The sequence below is a fragment of the Pseudoliparis swirei genome, chromosome 4 (assembly GCF_029220125.1).
Source record: "Pseudoliparis swirei isolate HS2019 ecotype Mariana Trench chromosome 4, NWPU_hadal_v1, whole genome shotgun sequence".
NCBI classification, from domain to species: Eukaryota; Metazoa; Chordata; class Actinopteri; order Perciformes; family Liparidae; genus Pseudoliparis; species Pseudoliparis swirei.
In genome coordinates, this window is record NC_079391.1 from 13,232,318 (window position 1) to 13,258,689 (window position 26,372).

At 41.1% G+C, this 26,372-nt stretch overlaps 1 protein-coding gene across 1 annotated transcript; it reads right to left on the reverse strand.

The window, feature by feature from the left end:
• Positions 1–148: 148 nt before the first annotated feature.
• rras2 (RAS related 2) lies at positions 149–25,156 on the reverse strand. Its single transcript, XM_056413217.1, has 6 exons — positions 24,717–25,156; positions 6,005–6,092; positions 5,718–5,820; positions 2,750–2,858; positions 2,194–2,312; positions 149–1,724 (listed from the first exon to the last, which is right to left on the reverse strand). The coding sequence occupies exons 1-6, from the start codon at positions 24,816–24,818 to the stop codon at positions 1,637–1,639; spliced, it is 609 nt and encodes a 202-aa protein (XP_056269192.1). The 5' UTR covers positions 24,819–25,156; the 3' UTR covers positions 149–1,636.
• Between the last annotated feature and the right edge of the window lie 1,216 nt (positions 25,157–26,372).

Here is a 26,372-nt window from a genome sequence, read left to right on the forward strand (position 1 = left end):
ATATCCCTCTTTACATATATACCCAGCTATACTGTGAATGTGTACTCACTTATAAACATATAAAAATACTTGTCAACTAGTTTGATAAGAAAATAAATGTATAAAAGTAGAGTAGAAACATTTAAACAAGTCCAATACTTCCATCATCTGATGTTCTTGTTGTTTATATCACAGGATGATGGTATGAAAAACAAACTGCAGCACTTCATTGATATGCCCAAACAGAAGTACACAAGTGTGTTGTGTGTGTGGGGGGGGAAAGCTCCATAGGTGGCGGGTCCGGTTGAGTTCAAGTCCCATTGGAGACCGACTGTTTTACCACGTGCATCTCAACGCTTCCACTTGTCCTGGTTTTCCAAGCGAAAGATCATTGGGGGGGAAAAGTTATGTAACGGAATAATCAAGGGACACAAAACAAATACATTGCAACCGTGTTATTGGAATGACAGAACAATTCTTTGATCTGAATCGTAGACTAAATGTTTGACAGAGGAGATTCATTACATTGGAATGATCTGAACTGAGCTCTGAAAGCTTCTTGATTTGCAACAAATTTAAAGAGTTGAATATAGAGCGTACAGTGTTTTTGATCTGAAATCATGTTAGTTGTCAAAGGTTATACAATGTGCTACCAAGAAATTCATCTACTGCTTCTGAGAAAATCTGATGTCCAATTTCGACTGAACCGCCACCTTCGAGGAAAAAAGAATTTCAGATACATTTGCTACTTGCAGGTACATTGAGGAGATGGCATTGGATAAGAAAGCTTCAATCTATAAGACTTTTGAGGAAACAAATCAAATACAGTAGATGCTTCGTGGTTGAGATGAAAGCCTAAAACCACAGACAAAGAGGAATCCACTGCAAAATGCCAGAACGTTCTATCATTGTAGCTTTAAGGGCTGTCTAGGCTTTATATTTATATACATACTTATCTCTATATATATCTATATATAGATATATCTCTCTCTATATATACATATATATATATATATAGATAAATATATCTTTATATATCTATATATATACACATATATATATTTATATATTCACTTTCATATAATTAAAACCAAACTCAACCTCAGACACTGTACTGTGGTGATTTAATAGATCATTAGAAGTACACTTTGAAAATCACAACAAATGACACATATGTACAGTAGCAGATTAGCACATGGGAGTAAAAGGTGGATATGGCACGACATACACAAAACTTCATAAAATAATCTCTTTTCTCTGGTCACGCTGGAAACTAAAGAAACGCATTAACATTCTAGATATATAGTTTTCATTCAATCTCGGTAGCAAGTACAAATGTCACTACAAGGCAAGAGAAGTCCTTCAGAGTACAAAACATTAATTTGTCAGGCTGATTCGGAAGGCAATGTTTAGTGTTGGGATTTTCTCGTGTGAATTAGATTACAGCTGAAGGTAGAGTGGTGTTAAAATTTGGCATTGTCAGTTGTCCATAGTGATGTCCTGGGGACAGCACTTCCTGGTCAAAGTATCTCAGAAAAGGCTGTCTGAAGTCATGCACGAGGAGAAGGCAGCGGTCAGTCATCCACTAAGGATGTGATGTTATGCAGAGTGGGCGGGGCGGTAGAGCAGCTGCATGAGTGACAGTGGTCAGGCCGCCTCAGACGATCACACAATGGCAGCCACTCTTGTCTTTCTCTTTTCTTGTAGGTTCGGGCGAAGGTGGACATTCCTGCTCTTGGAATTTCCTGGGGAGTTGGGTGAGAGTAAAGCTGTCATGATACACTGAACTGGTGATCTCTGTTTTTCTTTGGTTTGAAAACACAAATGACAGAAAGTGAGTATTCAAACAAATCTAGAAAGGTTTTGTTTATTTTCACTGAGATTTCTGTCAGCGATGTTTTGATCTTTTAGCTCTATCTCAGTGGGCGAGGAGTAAAGAAAAAAATATTTATTAAGCTCTTAATAAAAAAAACATTAAGATGTTTGTTATTAAAAACTGCTCATTATGTGATTTTTAAATATGTATCTTTTATCATTACTTTTTGGGGGGTTCCCATGTCTTTAGTTACTGGGCGGGTTGTAATTCATGGTCACTGTAAGGCCCCATTGTATTCTGCATTACTAACAGCGCTCCGGATGTTCATCTTTCTTGCGTTTGCAAATGTGAGCCACTGAAAGAACAAAATGTCAAAGTTGCATTTATAAATCACCGACCTGATTACTTTAACCAGCTCGTGGAAAGCCTGGTCTACGTTCATACGAATTTTGGCTGAAGCCTCCATATATGTGACCTTCAGTTGTCTGGCCAGCTGCTGGCCCTCCTCCTGGGTTACCTGAGGCAAAAGGAAGGAGAGAATAATGATGGGCTGAAACCTGAATGTCATGTTATCTTTAGACATGCACAGATGAAGCAGTGGAGTAGAGTTGAAGCAAATGTGCCTGTAAGGCGTGTGTTCACCATAAGGGGGTGGTGTGGACTCACTGCAGGACGTGATGAGAGGCTGTGCACCATCAGGCAAAGAATTCATCATTTCATCACACTCCTTTTCACTCCATCCATCCTCCCCTCCTGACACCACCATGTTTACAGAGTCACTTGTATTCTTTCACTCCGGCTGTATCTTGGCAGCAAGCTGCAGCTGCAACGCTTGCTTCCACTTTTAAATATGCTAATGTTAATCCTCCAGTTGATATCGTCTCTTCAGATGATCAAACAGGGCGAATGTGTGTCAGTCAGTGGGTTCAAATATCTGCAATCTGTTGGACTTACTTGTCTCTGTTGTTCCAGATCGGCTTTGTTTCCTACAAGGATCATCGGGAATTCATCTCGGTCTTTCACTCTGAGAATTTGTCTTTGGAATTTGTAGATTTCTTCAAAGCTGTAAAACATGTTACATGGTGCTATGTGAGGTTTTCGACATGAACAGGTTATATAATGTTTTTTAATGTGTAGATGCATACATTTATATAAAAATGCCCTCGTGCCCGACATTGTAATGTAGCTGAATGATAAGCACACACGCGAAGTCGCTGCCGCTGTGGATGAAACTCTAGGGCTGAACACATCAGCAAAAAGAAGGATCAGCCACACTATTACAGATACATAAAAGGTGGTTGTCTGAACTGACCGTGGTCCCACAGACTAGAACATAAAGGACGTGAGCAAATGGAGATGTTAATCTGGGAGGGGGTGAAGAGGCAGAATGCAACAACAAACCCAGGATGGCATTCCAGCCGCGGGCCCGCAGACAGCTCGGTGAGCACATCGTAAATCTGGAAAGACTTGACTAATATAAATGGAGGAAGGAAAAAACCGTTTACGACATAAACATTGGAAGGGGGTTGTGGGTTGAGGGCAGGGCAACGCAGCCCACTGCACTGCGGGGAGGATGGGGTTTAACAGCAGATACTATATGTGTCATAAAACTAGGTGACATCAGATGTCATCACTCCAATCTCTGGAATATCGAATTTTTAAGATTTCAATGACATCAACCCCGATTTTCTTTTAACAATTATTGGCTTGCGTTTCTCCTTACAAGGTAATTTAATGTATTTACATTCACAGTTATTATCTCTAAGTAGACGCTTCTATTGGTAGTTTGATTGCAGGTAAGCGCAATTTTGATCAACACTTTATTTTGATGACAGTCTCAGTGTTTACTCTTCAATTGTCTTAAGTTCATCAGCGTTTGACAGTATTATTTTGTGTACATTGCGTATTGGCCCATTCATCCTCTTTAGGGATGCTAAATGATGTTTATATTATATGAAAGATAACCCAAGACTGCTTTACAGTATGATTGCATCATTACTGCAAAATATGTGGGAATATTCTAGATATATTGTGCATCTTTTTATATACAGTACATTTCCCCAAAATTAAACCCGACATATTTGGTGTCTTTAGTGTTTCAAAGAAAGTATAACATAAAGTTTGAAATGCTTTTAGCTGCACAGCTATGGAGGACTTAAAATGACTAAAGTATAAATAAATAAATAAATGAATGCATGAATAAATACAAGAATAAATAAATAAATGCTTAAATAAATGTATAAATGAATAAATAAATGCTTAAATAAATGTATAAATAAATAAATAAATGTATAAATAAATAAATAAATGCTTAAATAAATGTATAAATAAATACAGGAATGAATAAATAAGTTATAAATCAACAAGACATCATTAAATAAATATATTTCTGCATTTCTGTATTTCTTCATTTATTTATTTCTCTATTTATGTGTCCACACGTATTTCTTCATTTATTTATGTGTGACATTTACGTGTCCGTATATTCAAATGAGCTGGGCGGTCCGAACCTCTGTCTAAAGCATGATTGGTCACAGGAGTGAAATGCACCTGGTGTGTTGTGCTCTACTACTTCTGCCTGGCACATGATGCTGAAGTTGACTCGCTCAGCTCACCGTTAGCAGAATTTAGCCTAGACAGCTTTTTGACTTCAGCTGTTTATCAATTCCAAGAACACTGAGTACAGACTTGTGTTCTTTTGGAGTCTGGTCTTTGGAATCTGGTCTTGGGAGTCTGGTTTTGGGAGTCCAGACTCTCGAGGACGCAGGACGGTCTTTCTGGTCTTGTAACGTCACCACATCAACTGTTCTTGCTCATGGATTTACTCCAATTATTCACTGTAAAATACTTTACAGTGGAGTAGAATGTGTTGCGGTGTCCACTGTTGTTTGGCGTAGGCTACGAATAAACGATAATAAATATACAACGTCTCGTAGCTTTCCTGACCCAGGGTCGCTACAATATGAAATTATGAATCTTAACCCTCAGTCAAATTGACGTAACGTTATCTTTTAGTAAATAATGAACTCGTTGTGCTCTTTAGATCCTCCAAAACCTAATTATATCTTATGTTTAGCCGCTACGGAGACGTCAGAGCCAGCGGAGCATTTCAAAAAGTCCTGCCGAGATCAGGCTTCTCTCGGCGGCCACACAGCGCGCTGAGCGCCCGGAGCTCACTGGTCCCGCGAGCAGGACCTCAAATCTCCGTCGCATATCCTTATTAGGCTGAATCTCGATAAACCGACCACAGATTTGATGCTTAAACTACTAACTTCTCGGCTGAAAACATCCTTAAATTACATTCCGTGACTCAACAACTGTAGTATTTAGAATGTACAGACAAGAATGCATAATAAACGCTGTTCGTCTACAGATCCAAGTGCTAGGGATCGATTGCTTCTGTCTTGCTCTCCGACTTGACCAATCCTGTTCAACAATGAGGTTCGGACCGCCCAGCTCATTTGAATATACGGACACGTAAATGTCACACATAAATAAATGAAGAAATACGTGTGGACACATAAATAGAGATATAAATAAATGAAGAAATACAGAAATGTAGAAATACATTTATTTAATGATGTCCTGTTGAGTTATAACTTATATTTATTAATTTCTGTATTTATTTCTGTATTTATACATTTATTCTTGTATTTATTTATTTATTTATACATTTATTTAAGCATTTATTTATTTATTCTTGTATTTATTCATGCATCATTTATTTATTTATTTATACTTAAGTCATTTTGAGTCCTCCATACATAACGTTAAGTGTTTAAATGTATTAGCAGAGAGTCAGAGAGGAGTGAAAGAGAGGGTGGAGTCGTGAACAGTAAACAGAGATGAGCAAACGGAAAGAGAGAAAGACAGAAGTGCACTCGTAGCTGTGAGTTTGCACATGACGAGAACTGTCACTCACCTTCCTCTGTCAGTGACTGAGAAGACGAGCAGGAAGCCCTCCCCTGTCCTCATGTATTGTTCTCTCATGGCTCCAAACTCTTCCTGTCCAGCCGTGTCGAGGACTAGAGGGAGGACGCGCACACACACACACACACACACACACAGCAAAATAGACTTTCGCCATCAAATCATCAAGTACAATTTGTTACAAACCTACAAATAGACTACGCGTGTAGTCTTTGTGTGTGTGTGTGTTTGTGTGTCTGTGTGTATTCTTGTCATGTTTTTTCAGCAGAGTGCACTTACTGTCGAGCCTGGCCGCCCTTTCGTCAATCACACACTGCTTGGTATAAGAGTCTTCAATTGTGGGGTCATAGTCGGTGACAAAGTATGACTGCAGGAGAGAAAGAAGAAGACAAAAGAGAGGACACTGAATATGTGTGGAGACTAAACATTATGTCAGATTGAGACACGAGCTCATGGCCAACCACACACCAGCTGTGTACAGTATTCACGATAAACGGATCTTTGCAGTGGGGGTGCAAGACGCCAACATGCTTCACTGTTCGATACTGACAGGAAATTAAGCAACACTGGCCCGTGCAAAAGGCAATCAAACTGAGACTTTCGTCTAACACTGCCACTTATAGTTAAAGAGGCAACAAGAAGGGTTTTGGGAGGTGTTCCTGGAGCTGTTTCACCACTATCCACAATTCGTTTTTTTGCAGCTCAGAAGACATTTTCCACTTTGTGCGCCAACACATTACACTGAAATCTTGTTTAGAGTGAGGATGTACCATGGATTTGAGAAACAGAGATTTCAAATCAGCTGGCTTCATAATGATGGATATGAGAACAGCCACTCGGCCGTAATGACTTCTACCTTTATAACCGTACTGCAGACAGGAGGTAAACACACTGTCTGTAGACACTTGCACATCAATCGTCATGTCAATATCCCCTCACACAACAACCAGTACCGGGACAGCTAGGCTGTTTTTTGTGCCAATAACACATTTAGTAGACATTTCTTCAGTTGCAAAAAAAACACCACTCACTCCTGAAGGCTTTGATGCTTTCATTCTGGGGCCACTATCTGGTCTCCTAGTAACCTAAAATGGAAGGGTGGGGCCAGAGGGCAGTGAGCCGGGCAGAGGAGGAGTCGTGCATTTTTTACATTTTTGCCATGTTTTGTAGTTCCCGCTCTGCTCGGGGACTAGTTAAGTGGGGACAGCTGAGGGGAGAGCTCGGGGAATGTCAAACCAACACAATAAAACAAGGAACGGTCACGAGAACTGAAAACCCAGATATAGATCCGGTAAAGAGAAGAAGCAGGTAAATAACGACCTTAATTACGATTAGAGACACGCTGATGAATCTGGATGCCCAAAACAATTAGCTGAGTTTATCTTAGAATGGAGACATCTTCAGTATGGACTTATACAATGTTGGCTGTTATAAGTAGATATAGTACAAACACATTGTAAATATAGTTGAGGTCATTTAGACTCTCTGTCATCACGGTTGCAAATGACAATTACTTACATTATTGATTATTGTACCTATCATTTTAATGACTATTTGTTTTGTCAGAAAATACTTTTTTCTCTCTCTCATATAGATTTTTTTCTCTCTCTATCTCATATATAAAGTTATGTGCATTGTGCACCCCTGTGTATAAATGTATATATCCGTCTTTTGTCATAAATCTTTATGTTCTCACAAAAATATACCTAGAATATCTGTAATATGTGATTAATCATGATTAATCCACAGAGACCTGTGATTAATTTGATTAACATTTGTAATCGTTTCACAGCCCTAATATATATACATATATATATATATTATAACAAATGTATTTCCTATCATGTATGGCAAAGGAAAATCCTAATATTTGAGAAGGTAGAACCAATAATTTTCTGGTACACACAGGGTAATCAATAACTTGAGTGATAAACTGATGCAGTTGTATCACCATCACATTACATAACTCCTACTCAGTGCATACTATATCTTGGTCCAAATAACCACATTCGTGAGATCGACAATGTTTATGTTGTGTGTTTATGTCATGAGCTGATATATTGTCTTCAGATGTTTTAAACTCTCAGATATCAATATCAGTCATAGCTTCATTCTCTAATTTGGATCTGTTAATGTTTGTGATTCCAACTCATTGTCTCTTGCGCACACACACACGCACACACACACACACACACACACACTTCTCCCCTGCAACTCCCTGTTGTTGCAGCAAATGCAGGTAATCTCACTCTCCTGTGTTATCCACTCCTCATGGTTCAATAATTCATCAGTATTACTGTGTGTCCAAGAACAAGCTGCACTGCACTGTCAGTGTGCCTTCAGACGACCAGACAGAAAGAGAGAGAAGGAAGAGAAGCTGCTTGTGTTTCTCGTCCCTCCCACCACCCGTACCACCACTCTCCCAGCCGTTGCTTCAGCACGTGACCTCAGCTTCCCGTCAACCTCTTATTCCTATTCTGTCAACCTCGGGCAGCCGCATTGAGCGCCACACTCCTCCGGCTATTCCTCTCCTCCCTCCCACATGCAAGGGTAGTGTGGCTGCCTTGCGCCCTGTTCTGGCTGAGCTGATTCTCTCAGAGCCGTTTCCCGTGATAGATGAGGTTGTTATGCAGTGCCAGCAGCACCAGAGCCAGCACTAACAGGGCAACGGGCTGGGTGAGGGAGTGCAACATGACTCAGGAGGACTAGCAATAACTATGTGACATAAGCCAGTCTGAGTCATGTCCAGTAATATATATAAATCCTTATATTAGTCCATGACTTCACCAGATGTAACACAGTGAATCATGCTCTATGAGTCAAGTAGAGCTGCTCCAAGTTCTCGGGGAGCAATAGCAACCACAAGTTACTACTGCATCCACAACCTGCAACTAGGGCGTGGTATCAAACCTCTGAAAGTCAGGGTTGAGTGTCAAAACAATGCCCATTTTATTCAATTTTCCTGCGGCATAGTTGTTGTACGGCTGCTTTTGTTAAGTCAGACATTTATTTTATGGCACCAGCTTCCACTTTCAGTCCGTGAGGCAGACATATTCACCTCATTTAAGAGTAGACTTAAGACTTTCCTCTTTAATAGTGCTTATAGTTAGGGCTGAATCAGGTTTGCCCTGGTCCAGCCACTGAGCTCCTCTCTCCTCTTCTCTCTCTCCATTGCACATGACTAACTCTGCTTCCTCCCCGGAGTCTTTGTGACTTCACCTCTCATAGGGTCCATTGGACCTGGCTGGGTCTGACGCCTCCTGCCTGGTGGTCCAGGGCTGAATTTAGTTGTCGCATGCCGTTACGTGTAACAAAACAAAGGTTTAGGGAAATGTCTATACTCTTAATGTACTGCAACTATTGATTATTTTTATTAGAAAATTCTTAGTTCCATTGTTTCGTCTATGAAAATATCCAGAAACGTTGAAATAAAATCTCTTGTTATTATATTCACTAATTCCAGTATCATGTTGATATAACAAAGTAAGAAATCTCAGATGGTATCCAACATATTGACAAGACAAGCAGTTACTTCAGTGTACAGGTACTGAGGGGCAGACGGATTCCGAGACATATTTCTTTGAAAAACATTGGGCAGCTGTCATAAGGAGACGGCTGACACTCAGTGGGGTCAACAGCTCAGTTCTTAAAGTGTGAGTGTAGTTTACGCACACACACAGTCCAATACACAGATGGTCCACAGTAGCCTGTGTGCACTAGATCTTAAAAGATTCACTAATAAAAGCCCTCTTCTCATAACCATTATCTAAGTGCACTCTACACCATACAGTTGAGGCATCTACAGCAGGAGTGTTCTGCAGCAACTTTGCAAAGCTGAGCTAAATTAGTGTTTACTGCATAGAGCAAGAACAAAAACTCAAGCCTCACTGAAGCAATCGTTAGGCTTGTGCTGACATGACCACCACCGGGGGCCGTGTGCATTTGTGAGCTGTAAATCCAGGTTAACTGACACCCTTGGTATTTCTCCTCTGCTAAAAGAAAATGGTTGGATAAGCACACAGTACAAAGAAGCACAATTGCTAGATGTTGGTGGCAAGGTGGGTGGTGAGCTGACACTCAGTCCCGGTCAGCTCACCAGGAAGGAAACTCCACCTCTGCAGCAGGCAACTGGCCAGGACGAGCCTGAGGGTGGAGGTGATGTCACAGACGACTTGTTCCCCCGCCAAAGTCCAAAGCTGTCACTCAGTTCGCCTCCAACATTCCAGCCATACATCTCGGCCCTCCACCCAAACACTGCACATGCACGCTTGCACCGGCAACACACTAGAGGCCCGGTTTCAGCATGAAGCCGGTGGATGAGTCTTTGTGCCAGGCGGTTCTTTCTCTGGATGCTTTGTGAAAAACAGATGGAGCGACATAACCCCACAAAGAAGAAAGGCAAAGAAAGAGTCGAGACGGTAGGGCTGCAAATAGTGATTTTTTTTCAGTTAAACATCCCATTATCAGTTAAACATCCAAGTATCAGTTGAACATCCCATTATCAGTTAAACATTCCAGTATCTGAAGTAATCATTAGTCCAATTTCATGTCTTCAAACAAGTCTGTCCAAACAACGTTCCAGGATCCAATCCAATTTAATTGACAATTATGTAATATAAAGAAAAGCAGCAAATCATCACATTTGAGAGGCTGAAGCCATAAAACAGCTTAAATGACACGATTTAAAATTGTCTGTTGATAGACTCCCTGTGGATCGACAATCGACGAATACTTAATAAAAACTGAACCGTACTAGATATATACTAGAATTGGACAAATTGTCGCAAAATAAACCACAAAAATAGCATCAAATCATTGTGTGTTTAAGTATAAAATGCTGTAAGTGGTCCAACTGGTAGTGTTTCATAATTCTAATATATTCATAGAATAGTTTGAAGCACCTTCTCAGGTTTCTTTTTAGCCGACTGCTCTTCAGACGAGACGTCTGGCTGCCAGTTGCCGGCCTCAAGGAAAGCAAGAAGGGGTGATACGTGTAGGCGTGTAATCAACATCATGCTTGCACTATGCACCCACTTCCTCTCCACAAAAACAGCTTTACAAAAACTAAATATAGATCCCTTTCCATCTCTGTCTGTTATCCTACTTGTTTGGTTAGAGCCGCCGCTTTGACTGTTAGTGTTAACCATTATAGCATCATTACCGATACACAGCACAACCACAGATTCAGCACCGACGGGGAAAGAAAAGAGATTTCCACTACACCAAAAAAAAGGGGAAAAAACTCAGCCAATTAATTAACAAAAACACACAGCACCTAAAGAAATGAGGGAAAACCTGAGGGCGTACCTCCAAGATAGTCATAATTAGAGGAAATGCTGAGCTTAAATGAATAGTCATCAACACGGTTCAGTTAATTACTTTCCTCATATGGCCTGATGTCCAATGAGAATTCACAGACCTTGACTAAAAATTCATTAAATGCAGTTTCTCTTTAATTAAAGAAAAATGGAGATTATATATATCTACATATATATATAAAGAAAAAGATTTTTTTCCCATTGGGAATTGTGGAAGAAACCCAGATCTTATCATATTTTGACAAAGTGCCGGCATCGAACATTACTCAACTTGAGTACCCGATAACCCGAGGACAGAGAAATACAAATTGAGACATCAGTACCAAGAAGCTTGATTGGAGTGGCCACTACAAGAGGCAATGTTATGTGTGTGTGTGGTGTGCGTGTGTGTGTGTGTGTGTGTGTGTGTGTGTGTGTGTGTGTGTGTATGTGTGTGGTGGGGGGTCTCCAGCTGACAGGTGAAACATGTTCATTGAGCCACAGCCAAGTGCAGCAATTTCAATGAAGGACACTAACGTCTGCTGCCTGCCAGGTCACATTTGAGCTACTCAGCAGTGGAATGTGACGGTTTGTGATGATCCATTTCTGAATTATCATTACACGCCAACTCATATTTTATACGTGCTAATAAATTCAAAGATGTAAAGTGGAATACATATTCATGCCCGTCTTTCTTTTCATGGTTTCCCTCTGACATTTAACTGATATGGTTCATTTAATTGACTAGATAAGTGACTAGATACGTTTTTCTCAATACATATCGTATACAATGTACTTTTACACTGTAACCTTTCAGGATAACTCTCTTTCTTGATTACCGAAGCACCACAGCAAAGCAGTGCAGCAAGGAGCATTGTTTAAGAAAAGAGACATTTGGCTCACTTCCTGTCCCCAAACTAACAGAGGTTTCACCTTCACCGAGCCCCTTGGGTTGCACAGGGGGCAGCTGTCGGTGATCAAATAGCCACCAAAAGGGTTTAATGTTAAACAGATGGAAGTGAGGACCAATTCCTTTGCATTTTTACACCGCCCGTCCTTCTCCATCATCGCTGCTATTTCCATGTTTCACAGGGTTTTATACAAGTGGCACAGGAAATTGTGTGAGGAGCATTGTTTTGTTGAGTACTTGAAGTGAGAAATAGTGGGAATAAAGAGAATGAAAGGTTTGAGGGGGAGGGAGACTGTAGGCAACATGGAGAGGGAGAGAGAGAGAGAAGAGGGGGAGGGAAAGGCACTTCCTGTGGAAACACCCACTTTTCCCATGAGCTCATACAAACCAGAAAGGTCACCGATTCAATACCTAATACACGCGGAGCGAAAGAGCGCACACAATGTGTCCACCGCCTTAAAGGGCCACCGGGGAGTATTCTGTTGAAGCTGGGAACGCTTTGAGACTGTACATATTGCTGCAGACAATTACTCGAAAATAACAAATCATTTTAATTGCCACTCGCCATTTTCAAGAGTCTGCTGTAAAGCTGCGCGCTCGTATCGCACATTCAACATCTACAGTGATAACGCATTCAGTGAATGTTCACAAAAGATGCAGTCTGGGTGTAGCACTGAACCTTGGCTTGATGCCGAATTAAATGAACCGACTCACATCACTCCGACAAGCTCTCTTCCTCCTAATGCGGAACAGATCAATAGCTTGTCCCTTCAATCATTCCCTTGTCCTTAAATGACTACTGAAACGCTGCCCCACAAGACCAACCATTGGCATAACTCTCAAATCCATCCAGGACTATTACCTGACAGGAAACACAGACCCTGCTGCTCTTAAGTTGAGGGAACAATCAATTTGAATTATAAGAAACACAAATCATGGTCAAAACTTCAAAAACAAGGTCCAAATTGTCAAAAGATTATGAATAATCCACTCAAAGAGTCTTGCCAATAAGTGAAGGCTAATTCTGTTGTCTTTGGTCTTTTGGGCTTCCAGGTGGCCCACCCACTTCCACAATGTGTTTTTTGTTTATTGCTGAGAATCAGTAAGATTTTAAAAGGTGAAAGTTAAACCTATTGCCTAAACTGTCCATTGTGACCGTTTACGCTGCAGCTGATGATCATATCCATGATCAGTAAATCTGACAAACAATTAAAAATCATGAGACATATTTTCTGTTTATTGTTAATCGATTGACTATTTGGATAAGCTCCAGCAAATGTCATACATTAGATGTTGTAGTGCTGCTCCCTGGTTTGACCTACTGTACTAACAATGGATTTGCATGCATGCAGTTTTTTAATGCAGTTACAATTTAGATATAGAATTTCATATGTATGCTATATTTACCATATGTTTTCACTTTCAAACTTTAAGGGTTTGTAATGTATTGCCATATTCCCTGTGATGTTGTTGTAAATTGAAATGTCATTGTTAAAGATACTAGTAATATCCAAACTTATATATCTCTCTCTATATATATAAATATATTAAATAGAATCAGCATTTTCATTCGTTGCCATTAATCAAGCACAACTCTGTAGGACTTGGACATACTGGTGTTTCACAATAAAAAATAAGTTACGGTCCAGCTAGCACCAAGTTGGGAGAGCACTCATGCAGAGAATAAAGCAGAGACTAAATGTCCCACCCGTGAACCCCCGGGCTCACTTCTAACCTCTCTGACATTAAGACTTCAATCGCCCTGCTAAATATCAATGTGTGCTGGACTCTGAACACTTTTGAACCCACACAAAAGGGGCAGAATCAAAGAGGTGCCCTTTAAAGACCTTTTTCCACCCGATCACTTGGCTCAAAGCCGCCTGTTTGGCTCTTCGTGGTCACACTACAAACAATTTCTTTATCTCCGTTCCATAAGAACACTTTGTTGAAGTGTAAGTGGAGACCTGTGCAACGACTTTAGAAGCCCACAAACTGATTCAGCAGAACAACACAAAGAGGGAGAACTGTGTGAACCGCCCTTATTGTTCTAGCTGATCGTGTGACAGCACTAATGTTCCCCTTCCCTGTATTAAGCCCACCCTAAGACCAGCCATTGGTGGGTTATCAACGACATTTTATTTATGGCCCTTCCTTGCTTTGCTGGGAGAGACAGAAAATAAAGACATATTTTGATAAGAATTACTCTCTAAAAGGACATGGTGGTTCCCATCTGACTGCATTTTGCTCTGGTGAATCCTCATCAATGCTTGATTTTGTGGAAGTGGGAAAACTTTGGCCCATGTGACACTGTATCAAAATCACCACATATTAAGTGGAGTAGAATGTGAGAAGAAATGAAGCAAGGCAGTGACAGAACAGCGAGTAATGTGACAGTGAAGTGCCTGTAGTCAGGGAGTGAGGATTATAATATAAATAAAATACAGCAAAAAAACAAAAAGCACAACATGTCACCCAATAGAGCTCATCGTCATTCTGGCTGAGACCATAAAGTATGCCGTGTTATACTGAGACTCAGTGGTCTCAGACTACAGTGTTTGCGTTATGTTTTCGTTTCATTCTTCTTCCCCTGCTCGTCTTGCAGCAGAAGTCGAACTGCACATGCTCACATGAACAAAGCTTTACTGTGGCGGCTCAGTGAGAGGACACCAGCTACTGCAGTGGCTGTGTGGACAGAGAAACTACTGTGGGACTTTCAAAACCCCATTCAAAGTCACTCAACGAAGTGTGGCTCACAGTCTGTAGTCTACGGTTTCCCAGAAAACCGTATGACCGACTGAATAATGGGATGCTGATCCAGAGCTCAAAATGAAGAACTCTCGGAGAAGGAAAAGATTTGGCTGACCAGATAAAATAAAAATGTCTACTGCTACCTACTTTTAAATGATCAAGTAGCTCCAAAACACTTCTAAAAAGACTGAACCGTACACAGCACCTGCAGAAATTTATTCATCTTCACCTCCAACTCCCCTCTCTCCTCGGGTACAACTGCCGAGTGTGGCTTTCTGCACCAGTGTACTCTGCTGCAGACTATAATTCTTAGCATGGAGTGATATGTCAAAGGAAATGGGGCCACTAACTGGCATCATGTCAGACACACAGCAGAATCACTGCTGTGTGCTTTTAGGCCGGCAGATCCTGCAACACAGGCAGCAGAAATGTTATTACTGGAGCAGGCAACTCCCCATAAACCACGCCTAATGGACACATCTTTATCCCTCCGAGGCTCCGACGCTTCCACCCTGCCTGCCAGGCCACATTCATCAAAAGTCATTTTATTTGGGCAAAGAAAATGATGTATTTTTTTTTTTTTAATGAAGGCAAATACAGATGGGGGAATATTCAGAGCTTAACTAAAAAATACATTAATTAATGCAGATGCAGGACACGTCAACTGACTAGCTATTAGATTTAACTTTTTTTTAATAAAAGCTCATCAACAAGGCGAGTGTCTTCTGTGAGCACAGAAGCCTGAGCTCTACATGCTTGAACTAGCATCTCGAGACGTCTGTGAGATGACAATGTTTTGGTTGGACTTACTAAACACACTTTTTAGGCAGCTGTTGGCGTGTGCCAATGCACAAGTCTGCATCGGGACTCGCTGACACCAACTGGTGCTGAAAACAGTGTCACATTTGCTGCACGAGTTAGATCCGTATAACAGTCACACAACAGCCGCGTCGCTGACTCAACCGAGCTCAGATATTGCTCAATGCATCTACTTGTGTACCTGATGCTTACTGCACATCCCCTCTGATTATGATCTGTGCTCTGATCAGTGGGACAGAGACTGAGAGGAGGACACCAGTCCCCTTTGGCCATCCGTACTTTTGGCCAGCGCGTCGTGCCGTACTGTCACCTGTCGAGGGGCTGTCTCATTCCATGCCTCACCTCCCCCTGATGGACAGCAGGTGCCCCGTGGGCCTCTGGACGGTGTCTGCATGAGATGTGCCAAATGTCCACCAGCTGCCTGGCAGGCAGCTCAGGGCCCGGCATCAGAGACAAACATAGTCGTCTCAAAAGAACCATTCATTGTGTTCCATCAACTAAGCTGCGTGAAAAATGCCTCTTCTGCATGTGGCACGTTACAGGAAGCAGCAGCGCTTCAAATAACGGCGCAGACCATGTTCAGAAAGAAGTGCCACTAAAGATAAACACCATATATTAAATACACAGTAGCAGTATGTTGAATAAATATAAGCTTGTCATAATGAAAGTTGGACATGAAATTGTAATGTTAGAAGGTGGTGGAAGTGGGTTGCTCAAGTAAGCAGCATGTCAGTTTCCCACAGCCAGAGTTGTTGTTATACGACTGAGATGCGAGACCTGATACTGTGGCCAGTTATTCTGAAACAGACAGATGTGTGAATACTGAACAATAGCCAAAAAACAACACAGAGGAACCGACTGCCCTCTCTGTCTGACTATCTGAGGGGCAGTGACCGGAAAGCAACAAGGGATACCACAGGTGAATATGGTTATTTTTGTTTTATCCAGAGGGCAATGTTACAAGGAGTTAACATTAAGCAATAACAATGGTTCTACTTCTTATATCATAAAAAAAAATGTATGTGGCAAAATACATGATATTAATGATCAAAACCTACTGCATTTTACACATGTATGGGATTGAATATATAATATTTAGAATTGAAAAGCAGCCTGTGAAAAGTTGTTACAAAAGATAATTTTCTAGAAAACAGCAACTCAATATTTTATGTGTTGGCCATTAACATAAGAAACAAACTTAATGTAATTGTTCAATTAAATTCTTAAGACCATTTATATAAATAAATATTACAAAAGGAAAGTGGTATAAACTAATAATACCACCAACATACTACACACAAACACGCCTCCTGAAAAAAATATTGACAACCTTTAAACAATGACAAGCTAATAGCCACCAAAAATATGATCTGAAAATAAACTGCAATACAATCATACAGAAAATATATCTTGACATCCATCTGATCAATCTGAACTCTTCTACCAAGATCCAATACAACTGTCCACGGATCAGTGGGACAACGTGGGGATTAGATGGGAGATGGGTCCCTCAGGGTTCTCCATGTAAACAACATAAATATATAAAGAGGAAACGTTGCTTTGAGCTGAATTTGAGATAGTCAGAGAAGTCGAAACAGAAGCTTCTCTGATCAAACAAGTCGATCTCTATTCAAATATAATACTTTCTTATTTGTTTCTTTGACAATATTTTCTGGCAACCATCACGAGAAATTAAGTTCACAGGGGTATAAATTATGCTCAATAAAGTACAGACTCAAAAGAGTGACAAAATAAAAATGTTCGTAATTCTATTTCACGAACATCTATTCAGGTCATCTCATTAAGAAAAGGGGTCAAAAGAGACCTGGTTCGTTCAACCATCTGATTAACAAAGAAGTCAACAAGATTATAATATGAACAGACATCCGATGCCACCTTTCAACACTCAATGTTATCTTGAAAATGCAAAGACACATGCTGCTGTTTATTGTGTTAAACTCTGCAGTATCAGAACCAGCTTTTAGAAATCATTTGTGTACAGAGGAAGTATTTTATTCAATAAACCCAAGAGAGAGAGCCTGTAGGTAATTAGTACCTATAGGACATCTTCATTCTCCAATGCAGATTTCTTTCGTCAGACTTAAGTTCTCTTTAGAATCTGCAAATTACTGCAGGGTACCATTCTCGGCGGTTATATTAGTAATCATTCAGATACAGTCATCGCCTCCTTCCTGTGAGGGTGAGCAGTGTACCCGAACACCCATTCAAATGGATTATTATCCGACAACACGTGAGAACATTTCAGCAATTTGGTGTGCAAAACAAAGCTAAAACACAATGGATACGTATTATCTGCATCCACTGACAAGTTGATTCACAGCCTCAAGAATGCATATTAGATAACTATCATCCCACACAGATAATCACTCTCTGCTCTCTGATCGTTCCTGACTGTGACTTGTACATACATGCCGATTCTACAGTATTCATGAGCATTATCTTCTTCGTGGTTGCTGCAGCAGAGATAGGAGTGGCTCAAATCATCGTCTGATCTCAGATCTGTAATGTGGTGGGCAACATTCTGGGTCACACCTTCGCCTCCAGCTAACAGCTCGGCTTTATGAGAAACAGAAGATGCTTCACGAAAGTGGTTTACTTGAGAGAGCATCACGTACACACATGCATCTTATATTTATATCTCATCATCCTCAAAGACAACCTTTCGATAAGAGCTTTAGAAATTATAATAGCTCTGGACGGACCGATTCTAATAATCACCGACATTTCTCTTGGCTTGAGGAGGGCGTCATAAGTTCTGTCCTGTCAGATAACGAACCCTCTAAAGGCCACAAGTCAGAGATAAAGTTCTCCTTTTACTGAACAAGGAAACTATTGTGTAATGTAACGTAATTCATTCTTCACAACAACAAAAATGGCATGACAAGTGAGAAGACTTATTTTGGAAAATACAAAATAGAGAACTCATTTTTCACAAACGCATATCAAACAGACATATAGAAGACGTATGCGGAATGAGGAAGCACACTCACAAAGAAGCTGAGTGGTATCTATTGTTTTTATCTGTATTGGTATGTGTGTGTGTGTGTGTGTATGGATCCACACCAACTTTAGTAAACATGTGTTTTACGGCCACTAAAAAAAAGAAAAAACTGACATAAAGGGAAGGTAAAATGTTTGTGTGAAGTGATTTGTGAAACAATACATCTACTCTTGTTAGTTCTTCTGTATGACAATGGATCCTTTCTACTGTGAGCATGATGATAAAACACTGGTACATACATACAAAATAAACTATAATCCACTTGTGCCTCATGTTGTATTACCGTCTTTATTGTATGTTAATGCTATTGCTAATGAAGAGCAGTCTCCCTCCCTGGATAGTCATTAGTTTCTCATTAGCTTGGAGCGAAGAGGGATGACCTGCCAGTCTCTAGAGCGTTCCCAGATGGTTGGGAGTGTCTTTACAGATCCCAACTTCTTGTGGCATGAACATTCCTTTGGCATGAACATTCCTATGGCGTGCTGCATGGCGTTTTGCCAGATTCAAGCAAATAACCTCAGCAACGGAATTGTATTTATCTATCTATTCAAACAAGCCAAATCAAAGATGATGTTCATCACATGTCACTATTCAAAAGTGTTGAATCGCACAAAGAATATACCGATTGGACATTTAATTATTTCTGATTAGTATCTAATTATCTGTAGGCGTGAATGTACCTTTCACACAAGCCTGCCCATAACAGTGTATGGTATTGTGTGTCAGAGGATGGCCTTTTTTGCCTGAGGTTGGCAAAACAAAAAAGAAACATACAAATGTCAAATTGAAATGGTTCTTCCTCTGGGGAGCGAGAATGTGCTCAGTATATTTCATGGCAATCTGCACATTATATTTTGATATTGCTTATGCACACGTGTATGTTTTGGTCTGAAAGTCATCAAAGTCTGGAGGAAAAACATTTTGCTTACCCAGCAATATAAACACTATAACGGGAGCTACTCGGTCACTAAAAACATTAGGATACCCCAACTGGGAACAATACATAATCATGGGAAATGTGAAGTAAATGTGGCTGTATTTTGCTTTGGCAAAGAGACAATATCGCCAACTTTACGCCCTTCAACCATCCGTAAAAAGGAAACAGGCTTACTATTGGCCCTATAATACGCCAACTTCCACACACTGCAGAACCCTGACCACACAATAGACTAACAAAGGAAACATCATCTTGTGAAGGTTTATGTATGCTCAATAAACACAACCTCTGTTGCTTGAGCTCTACATAGTCACCAACCACAAGGCCTGCTGAATTCATAACCGATTGGTCACACAAAACCGTGAACCGTAGAAATATACTTATGATAGGCTATATCTGGCTGGACTTGGACGTTCACTGAGGTCTGACAAGTATCGACATTTAATTAAGTATGTACACTTGCATGGTGACATCTGAAAAAGAGAAAGACGGTCATAGAGGGAACATAGCGGAGAATAAAAGATGGACAGTTAAGGCCAATATGTGAAAGGAAATGTTTTCTCATCCCCGCAGAGCAGCAGAATAAACCTGCATTTGAGGTGGATTTTAATGAGTCAGTGCACATTATCCGACCACGCTCACGAACCCGGGCACATCTGATCGCGTTTTGATATAAAGATGAGAACAATGGGTCTATGAAAGCAAAAGCTTTACACTCATTAAACAGATTCTAGAACCCTTCTGAACACATTGGCAATGAGTTCCAGGAAGCCATATTAAACATAAACACGTCTCTTCTCAATCTATACACAGCTTAAGTTGTAACATACATTTTTTATAAGGAAACCAAAAAGGAAAAATTATATAAAATGGAGGTAACTAGTTGTGGTGGTGAGGGGGAAGTAAGGCGGAGACGACTGTGTGGCGCTGTGCTCAAAGCAAGCTGGCTATTGTTTTACATGTCATGGGCATGTCATCGGATTTCAATGGAGCACACCAACATGAAACGGATATGAATGCGAGTGTATCACCAGCTTCTTTACTAAATTGAATCTTTTTTTTTTAAATGACAACCATTTATCATCAAATGACGAAGAGTGTTTTGCTTTTCTATGACTATGACACACACACTGGATGCTGAAACATATGGAAAACAAGTCTTTTCTTTCATTTTTGAGCATGCTGATGTTGCCAACCGGATGGATGATTCATAAGAAAAGTGACTGTGAAATCATTCACAAAAACAGTCTAAAGGAATTGTTTGCTATTCTGTGTAACAGTCACTGCCCGCAATTTAGAGAAGTTTGCTTTTTTTCCTCAAGGTGACATGGTGCTGCGTCTTTAAATATTTATTTTGGTTATTTATATATATTATATATATAAATAACCAAAATAAATATATATATATATTATATATATATATTTATTTTGGTTATTTTTATTTATATATATATATATATATATACATTTATTTTGTTGTATTTTCTGGTTAGAATTCATGTTGTGAAAACCAATGAAAGGCTTATTAGCCCCTAATACTGCTCTGTGAGAAATCAACAGGTGACTCTGCCACATAGCTAAACAAACAATGCCCTCTCATCACCTGCCCCAACAGGCACAGCTGCAACCCAACAGTACAACAGAGCTTACAGTCATATGGTTCAATCTTCCATTACAAAGAAAAGATATTAACACCCTTAGAGGGGATGAAGGAGCGCCGGTTAAGAGTATGTCATGTATGCCGTTACACACAACTACACTTCTAAACTAAATCCCAAACACACACGCGCGCACAAAAGCGTCGCTGCAAACACTTTGTCTAACCACCTGTGGCTGTTTCTGAGAAATTCACATGAAACGGCGCTCACCACATTCAACACTACCATTACTACCCCACCTTGCCTCAACATGCCCAAGAAAAGCTGCACTTCAAATCCATGTTTATTCTATTGAATTATTACCTATGGCAACATTCCTCCTGAATTACCTCATATCTTAAGTAATCCAAAAATATGTGAGATATGTGGAAAATGGAGTAGGAGTATGAGAGAGAGAAAGAGAGGGGTCCCCTATGTGCTGTAAATCCAGCTGAGATCCACAACAATCCTCAATTAATCTGTCTTGACTTGATCAGCCATGATTCTGTGCTCTCGTGCATGAATCCCTCAGTGGTCAGGGCCACCACCACTCTAATATTAGCAAGCATGTGAGCACGCGCGCTCCCTTCCAATCGTCACATAAAAATAAAAAAAACACACTGTTCAACTTTTGTCAGATGACTCAATGTTATGTCGTCACAATGCTATCTCGGCTTGAGTCAACTGCTTGGCATTCGGGGGGCCAGCAGCACCCAGGGACCGGCCACTGTTAGTGCTGCCTGAAATCCCTGCTCCAGCACACAGTAGTCGTCTCAGACTCTCTGCTCAGCACCCTCGTGATTAGCACTGGGGTTTGAAGCTCAGTACTTCTCAGAAATGCCTAAATGTGCCCCAAAGCATTGAGTTTAAAAAACTGTCAAAAGTTGGCATGAATCAATTCATAGCCTTTAATAATTTGATCACATATTTCCTGGTATAAATCCTAACTTTTTATAGCCAACATCTCTCTAGGGCTGCTTTTAGTTAAGTTTTGATAGTCAAAAAGTAATGTTGATGTTCGTGCCAAAACTCAGGATCTTAGTTGAGTTATTGGCTCCGGTTTTGAACATTTTCAAATGAAACATGATTGAAACACCTTTCACCCACACAGGCATTCATGCGCACAACAACTAATAACTCATGATGCCACACAAAGACCCCTCTGGATATTCAAACTGTCGGAGCCCCTCTCCCATATGAAATCATACTGAGAAAGTAAAGTAGACTGGTTACAAAACTACCTCAATAGCCTATGTTTGCTAGCCCACAGACAACAATAACTCCTTACCTACTTGATGACAGGCTATCAATTGATAAATTGTCTCACATGTAGTCAAATCATTCAATAATGTTTGTACATCATGGATTTCATGGAAACCGGATCCATTAGAATGCAAATACTGTTTGAAGAAAAAGTTTTGCAAAAGCATTTCTCAGAAGCAAACCAACCAAGAGTTTAAAAAAAGGTTTGGTGGTTATAAAGAGACTTATGTCACTTGTGGTAGCGCCGTCTCACTGAGCCTGGTGTAAATGGTCAAATGTGTTCAATTTGATAACAACTGTAAAAAAAAAAATCTGTAATAATTCATAACACTGAATCTAACACCCTGTCAGGAATACCACGGACACATGGCACGTAGCACGGGTAATTCAGGAAGCAGGTCATGTTTTTCCATACAAAACTAGAAGGTCCTAAAAGCTGCAGGAGAGGGACTTCCTTTTGGTGGAGGGCCAAATTCCACATGGTCCATGACCGTTAACCCACCCAGACTGACTCAAACCCCCCACCTCCTCAACACCTCACATAGTTCTTGGGAAAGCCGCTACTTCACAATCAGCTGTTAGGTCTTTTCCTTTGGCAGGCAACCTCGAGAAACTTCTGAGAGGATGCATGTTGCAGTCAAGATCTCAATCGCTCTCACTTTCACGGCACGCTGTATGCCAGGAAATTAACTGGGGGGGGTCACACTGAATCCACACAAAGTTGATGTTAAAAAGAATGACGGTACACCCTGGTACTTTACTGTTTACCTCCCAGATTAAATGTATTGCAAGAGCCCAATGAAGACAGCTTGATGATATGTTCTTGTGTTGAACTCACCCACCTGGTAGAAATAATGTGCTTTCGGTCATTTAATAGTGGGATTTGGAATCAGTGGAACATTGTTGTGGCGGCCCATTAATTTGACAGGAGACCCCTTCGTGTAGCCTTGGTTATTAGCGTGTAACACCATCTCAATACACTGAGAAATCCACAAAAATCCATAAAGTACGATCTTCGATATATAAACATATATATATATATATATGTATTACTTTATTTGTAAAGAATGTGGTTAACACTACAAATGAGGAACTTCCCAATTAAATTATTAGAGTTATGACTGACTTCAGGTCAGTAGGCTATGGCACAAAACTGTGCAACAGCAATCCGATCCCTTTTTACTTGGTATGCAGTTAATGAGCTTTTTGAACCCTCATTAGACCCAACTCCCCCAACACACACACACATTTCACCACCACCCCCCCCCCCTCTAAAGCGTGTGCCAGCCCACTATTGTCTGACAGTGTGGAGACATGCAGCTGCCTGCAGTCTGATCAGTAACACACTGACACGAGGGGGAAACACACAAGGCAAAGGGCAACGTTTGTCATCTTAGTGTGTGTGTGTGTGTGTGTGTGTGTCTGTGTTTTCCAGGGCCTTTGCTTAAATGACTGTTATGAAAGCCTGGAAGGTCAAAGCAAGGCAGGGTAAGTGCATTGTTCTGGAATGCAACCAGGGATCGAGGAGGTAACTGGTACATGTCTGCTCTATGAGACACAGACGCGTTATGAAGTAGGCTGCCGTAAAAAGGATGACGACATTTAATGTCTAAGAATATTTACATTAGTGTACTAGGTTGCCTTCAGTTGCTGGAAGTGCTTTGAATGAGGTGAACCGGCAGCTTGCCTTGGTGAAAGTCTACTTGTGAACATAAAAGTTAATCATCTTTCAATGGACAGTGTGCTGCTGTTGCTCATTCCTTCAACTCTGACAGATCTTCTGTCTAGTCCACATATTTCTATTGACATTTGGAACAGCTTAGTGGCTCTAAAAAGAAGAAGAAGAAAACAATTCAGAAGTACATATGCTCTCTGTGGGGACATCAGTACTCAAATGATATTTTTACAGGGACAGTGAGTTGTGTGCAACTTTTCTCTGCCTCAGCTTTGACACCTCCACCCGAAACTCCTGAGAGGTCATCACAGAGTCCATCTTAACAGAGGCTCCAAATAAGCTGCTGTACTTTTCAGCAAGTTCATAAAAACAAGAGCTTTCTCTTCCGACTAGCGTCTGTGGACTGCAAAGTGGAAGTGGAGCTCTCGGCTCTGGTCGAGTTAAAGTGACAGCCTTCCTTCCTCGTTTAATTCACACAATAAGCCTCGCCACCTCTCCCCAACATCTCCCACCAGCCCCTCGGTAAATAGTTGCAGGCCTCGGTAAAGAAGTAAAGAAAGCAGACCCCCGGTAGCCGCGGACGGGGTTCCCGTGTCCGGCCTCCCCGGTTCTTGCGCCGTGTTCTGGGCTAATCAAATCACGGCCACGGGGCTTAATTCAAGGGACGGGCGCGCGCTACTGACCTGGATAAACTGGATGGTCAGGGCAGATTTCCCGACCCCGCCGCCTCCGACCACGACCAGCCGATACTTCTCCTGCACCGAGCCGTCCTTCCAGCCTGCCATCGAGGACACTTCGCCGCCGCCGCCGCCGGAACACCAGTGAGCAGCAAACACCCACTTTTTATTCTCCCCCCCCCCCCCCCCAAAACCAGTAAACTGAAGAGGCCCTGCAGCGAGAGAGACCGGAGCGAGGAGTGGAGCCCAGATATAAGAAAGAAACAAGGAGACGACTCGTCGACGTAGTCCCGTGAGTGCCCGGGGGAGACGGAGAGGGGTCTGCGGAGCTCCGGGCGCCGGTCAGCACGCAACACCGTGTTCCTGCCGAGACACTGCGATGCTCGCGCTGTGGATCCGAGAGGAGGAGTGAACACGCAGACCAGTACTAACGTCTGGCGCTAGAGGCCCTGCAGCTTCTACAGGCGGCGTGTGACTGCCTCAACACCCCACCTACAGTATACACACACACACACACACACACACGCACGCATACACGCACACACACACACCTAAACAAGCCGGAACCGACCCTGCAGCCCCGTCCTAAGACTCCTATCATTCTCCCCTGCTGCCACATTCCTGTCCTCCAACACACGTAGAAGCGAGGTCTGTTGAGCCGACTGAAACTGCACAAAGTACATGGACGATGAAGGCGCCCTGCAGCTATCATCATCATCATCATCATCATCATTAATCACCATCATCTTCACGAAAACCATTAGGAGTCTGTTTTGAACGTTGTTTAAGGAGTATTTCTTCACAGGGCGGGTTTTCTCACTATACTGTAAACCAATAATTCACATGTGTACAGAGGACCACTTCGAGCGTCTTTAACACAGAAATACACCTCTTCTTTTTTTTTTAAACAGGATTATATCTCACACATCACTTTGCAATACTATCATAATACTGGTTCCTACAAGTAGAAATCCCCCATAATGCTGTAACTGAGTCACTCGGCTAAACAACTCAGAAAATAATGTGATCAACATAGCTGCACAACATGCCTTATACAAATATACTGTATATATATTTTAGTGGCTTTCAGCTCTTCACATTGGTGACTTAATCTAAAGTCCCCTTCATAAAAGGTATGAGGCCTTGTAATTTTAATAATAATCTACAGGAGCTCGACATGTTTGCATTGCACTTTGAAATTGTGTTATGATTTTTCACGATTTAGCACTTTTATGAAAATAAAAGAGCAGCCATTTCAGCTGATCTGAAATGGCTTTCCTTCAGTGTGTACAAGCATGACTTGTATTATGTCAACATATTAAGTATATGCCATGTTATGACAGATCTTTTAGGATTATACTGTGCAAAATACCAACACTGCGTTGACACATGTGGCGCCATCTAGTGTCCCCTATGTGTGCTTAAAGTGCCGAGGACACAAAAAGATTTGCTGCAGCAGTTCTTGTAATAAAATGGAAGAGGCATTTATAACACATTAGTCAACGTGCAAATAAGAGATATCTTAGGATGAAAAGCAGAAGTTGTTTTGACATTTGGCTTGATTCAAATAAAGCCACCATAAATGTTCCACAACTAAATATGAGGAAGTAAAGAATGCAACTTCAATCTTTGTTGAGGCAAGTACTGTCTGCCAACAATTGA

Bases quoted from the DNA above. Each gene is read 5' to 3' on its own strand.
- rras2 (XM_056413217.1), bottom strand. From the start codon at position 24,818: ATGGCAGGCTGGAAGGACGGCTCGGTGCAGGAGAAGTATCGGCTGGTC. The intron at 2,313-2,749 runs GTAAGTCCAACA...CTTTTGCCTCAG, and splicing joins ATCTGGAACAACAGAGACAA to GTAACCCAGGAGGAGGGCCA. The intron at 1,725-2,193 runs GTCGGTGATTTA...CCAACTCCCCAG, and splicing joins GAGCTGGTTAAAGTAATCAG to GAAATTCCAAGAGCAGGAAT.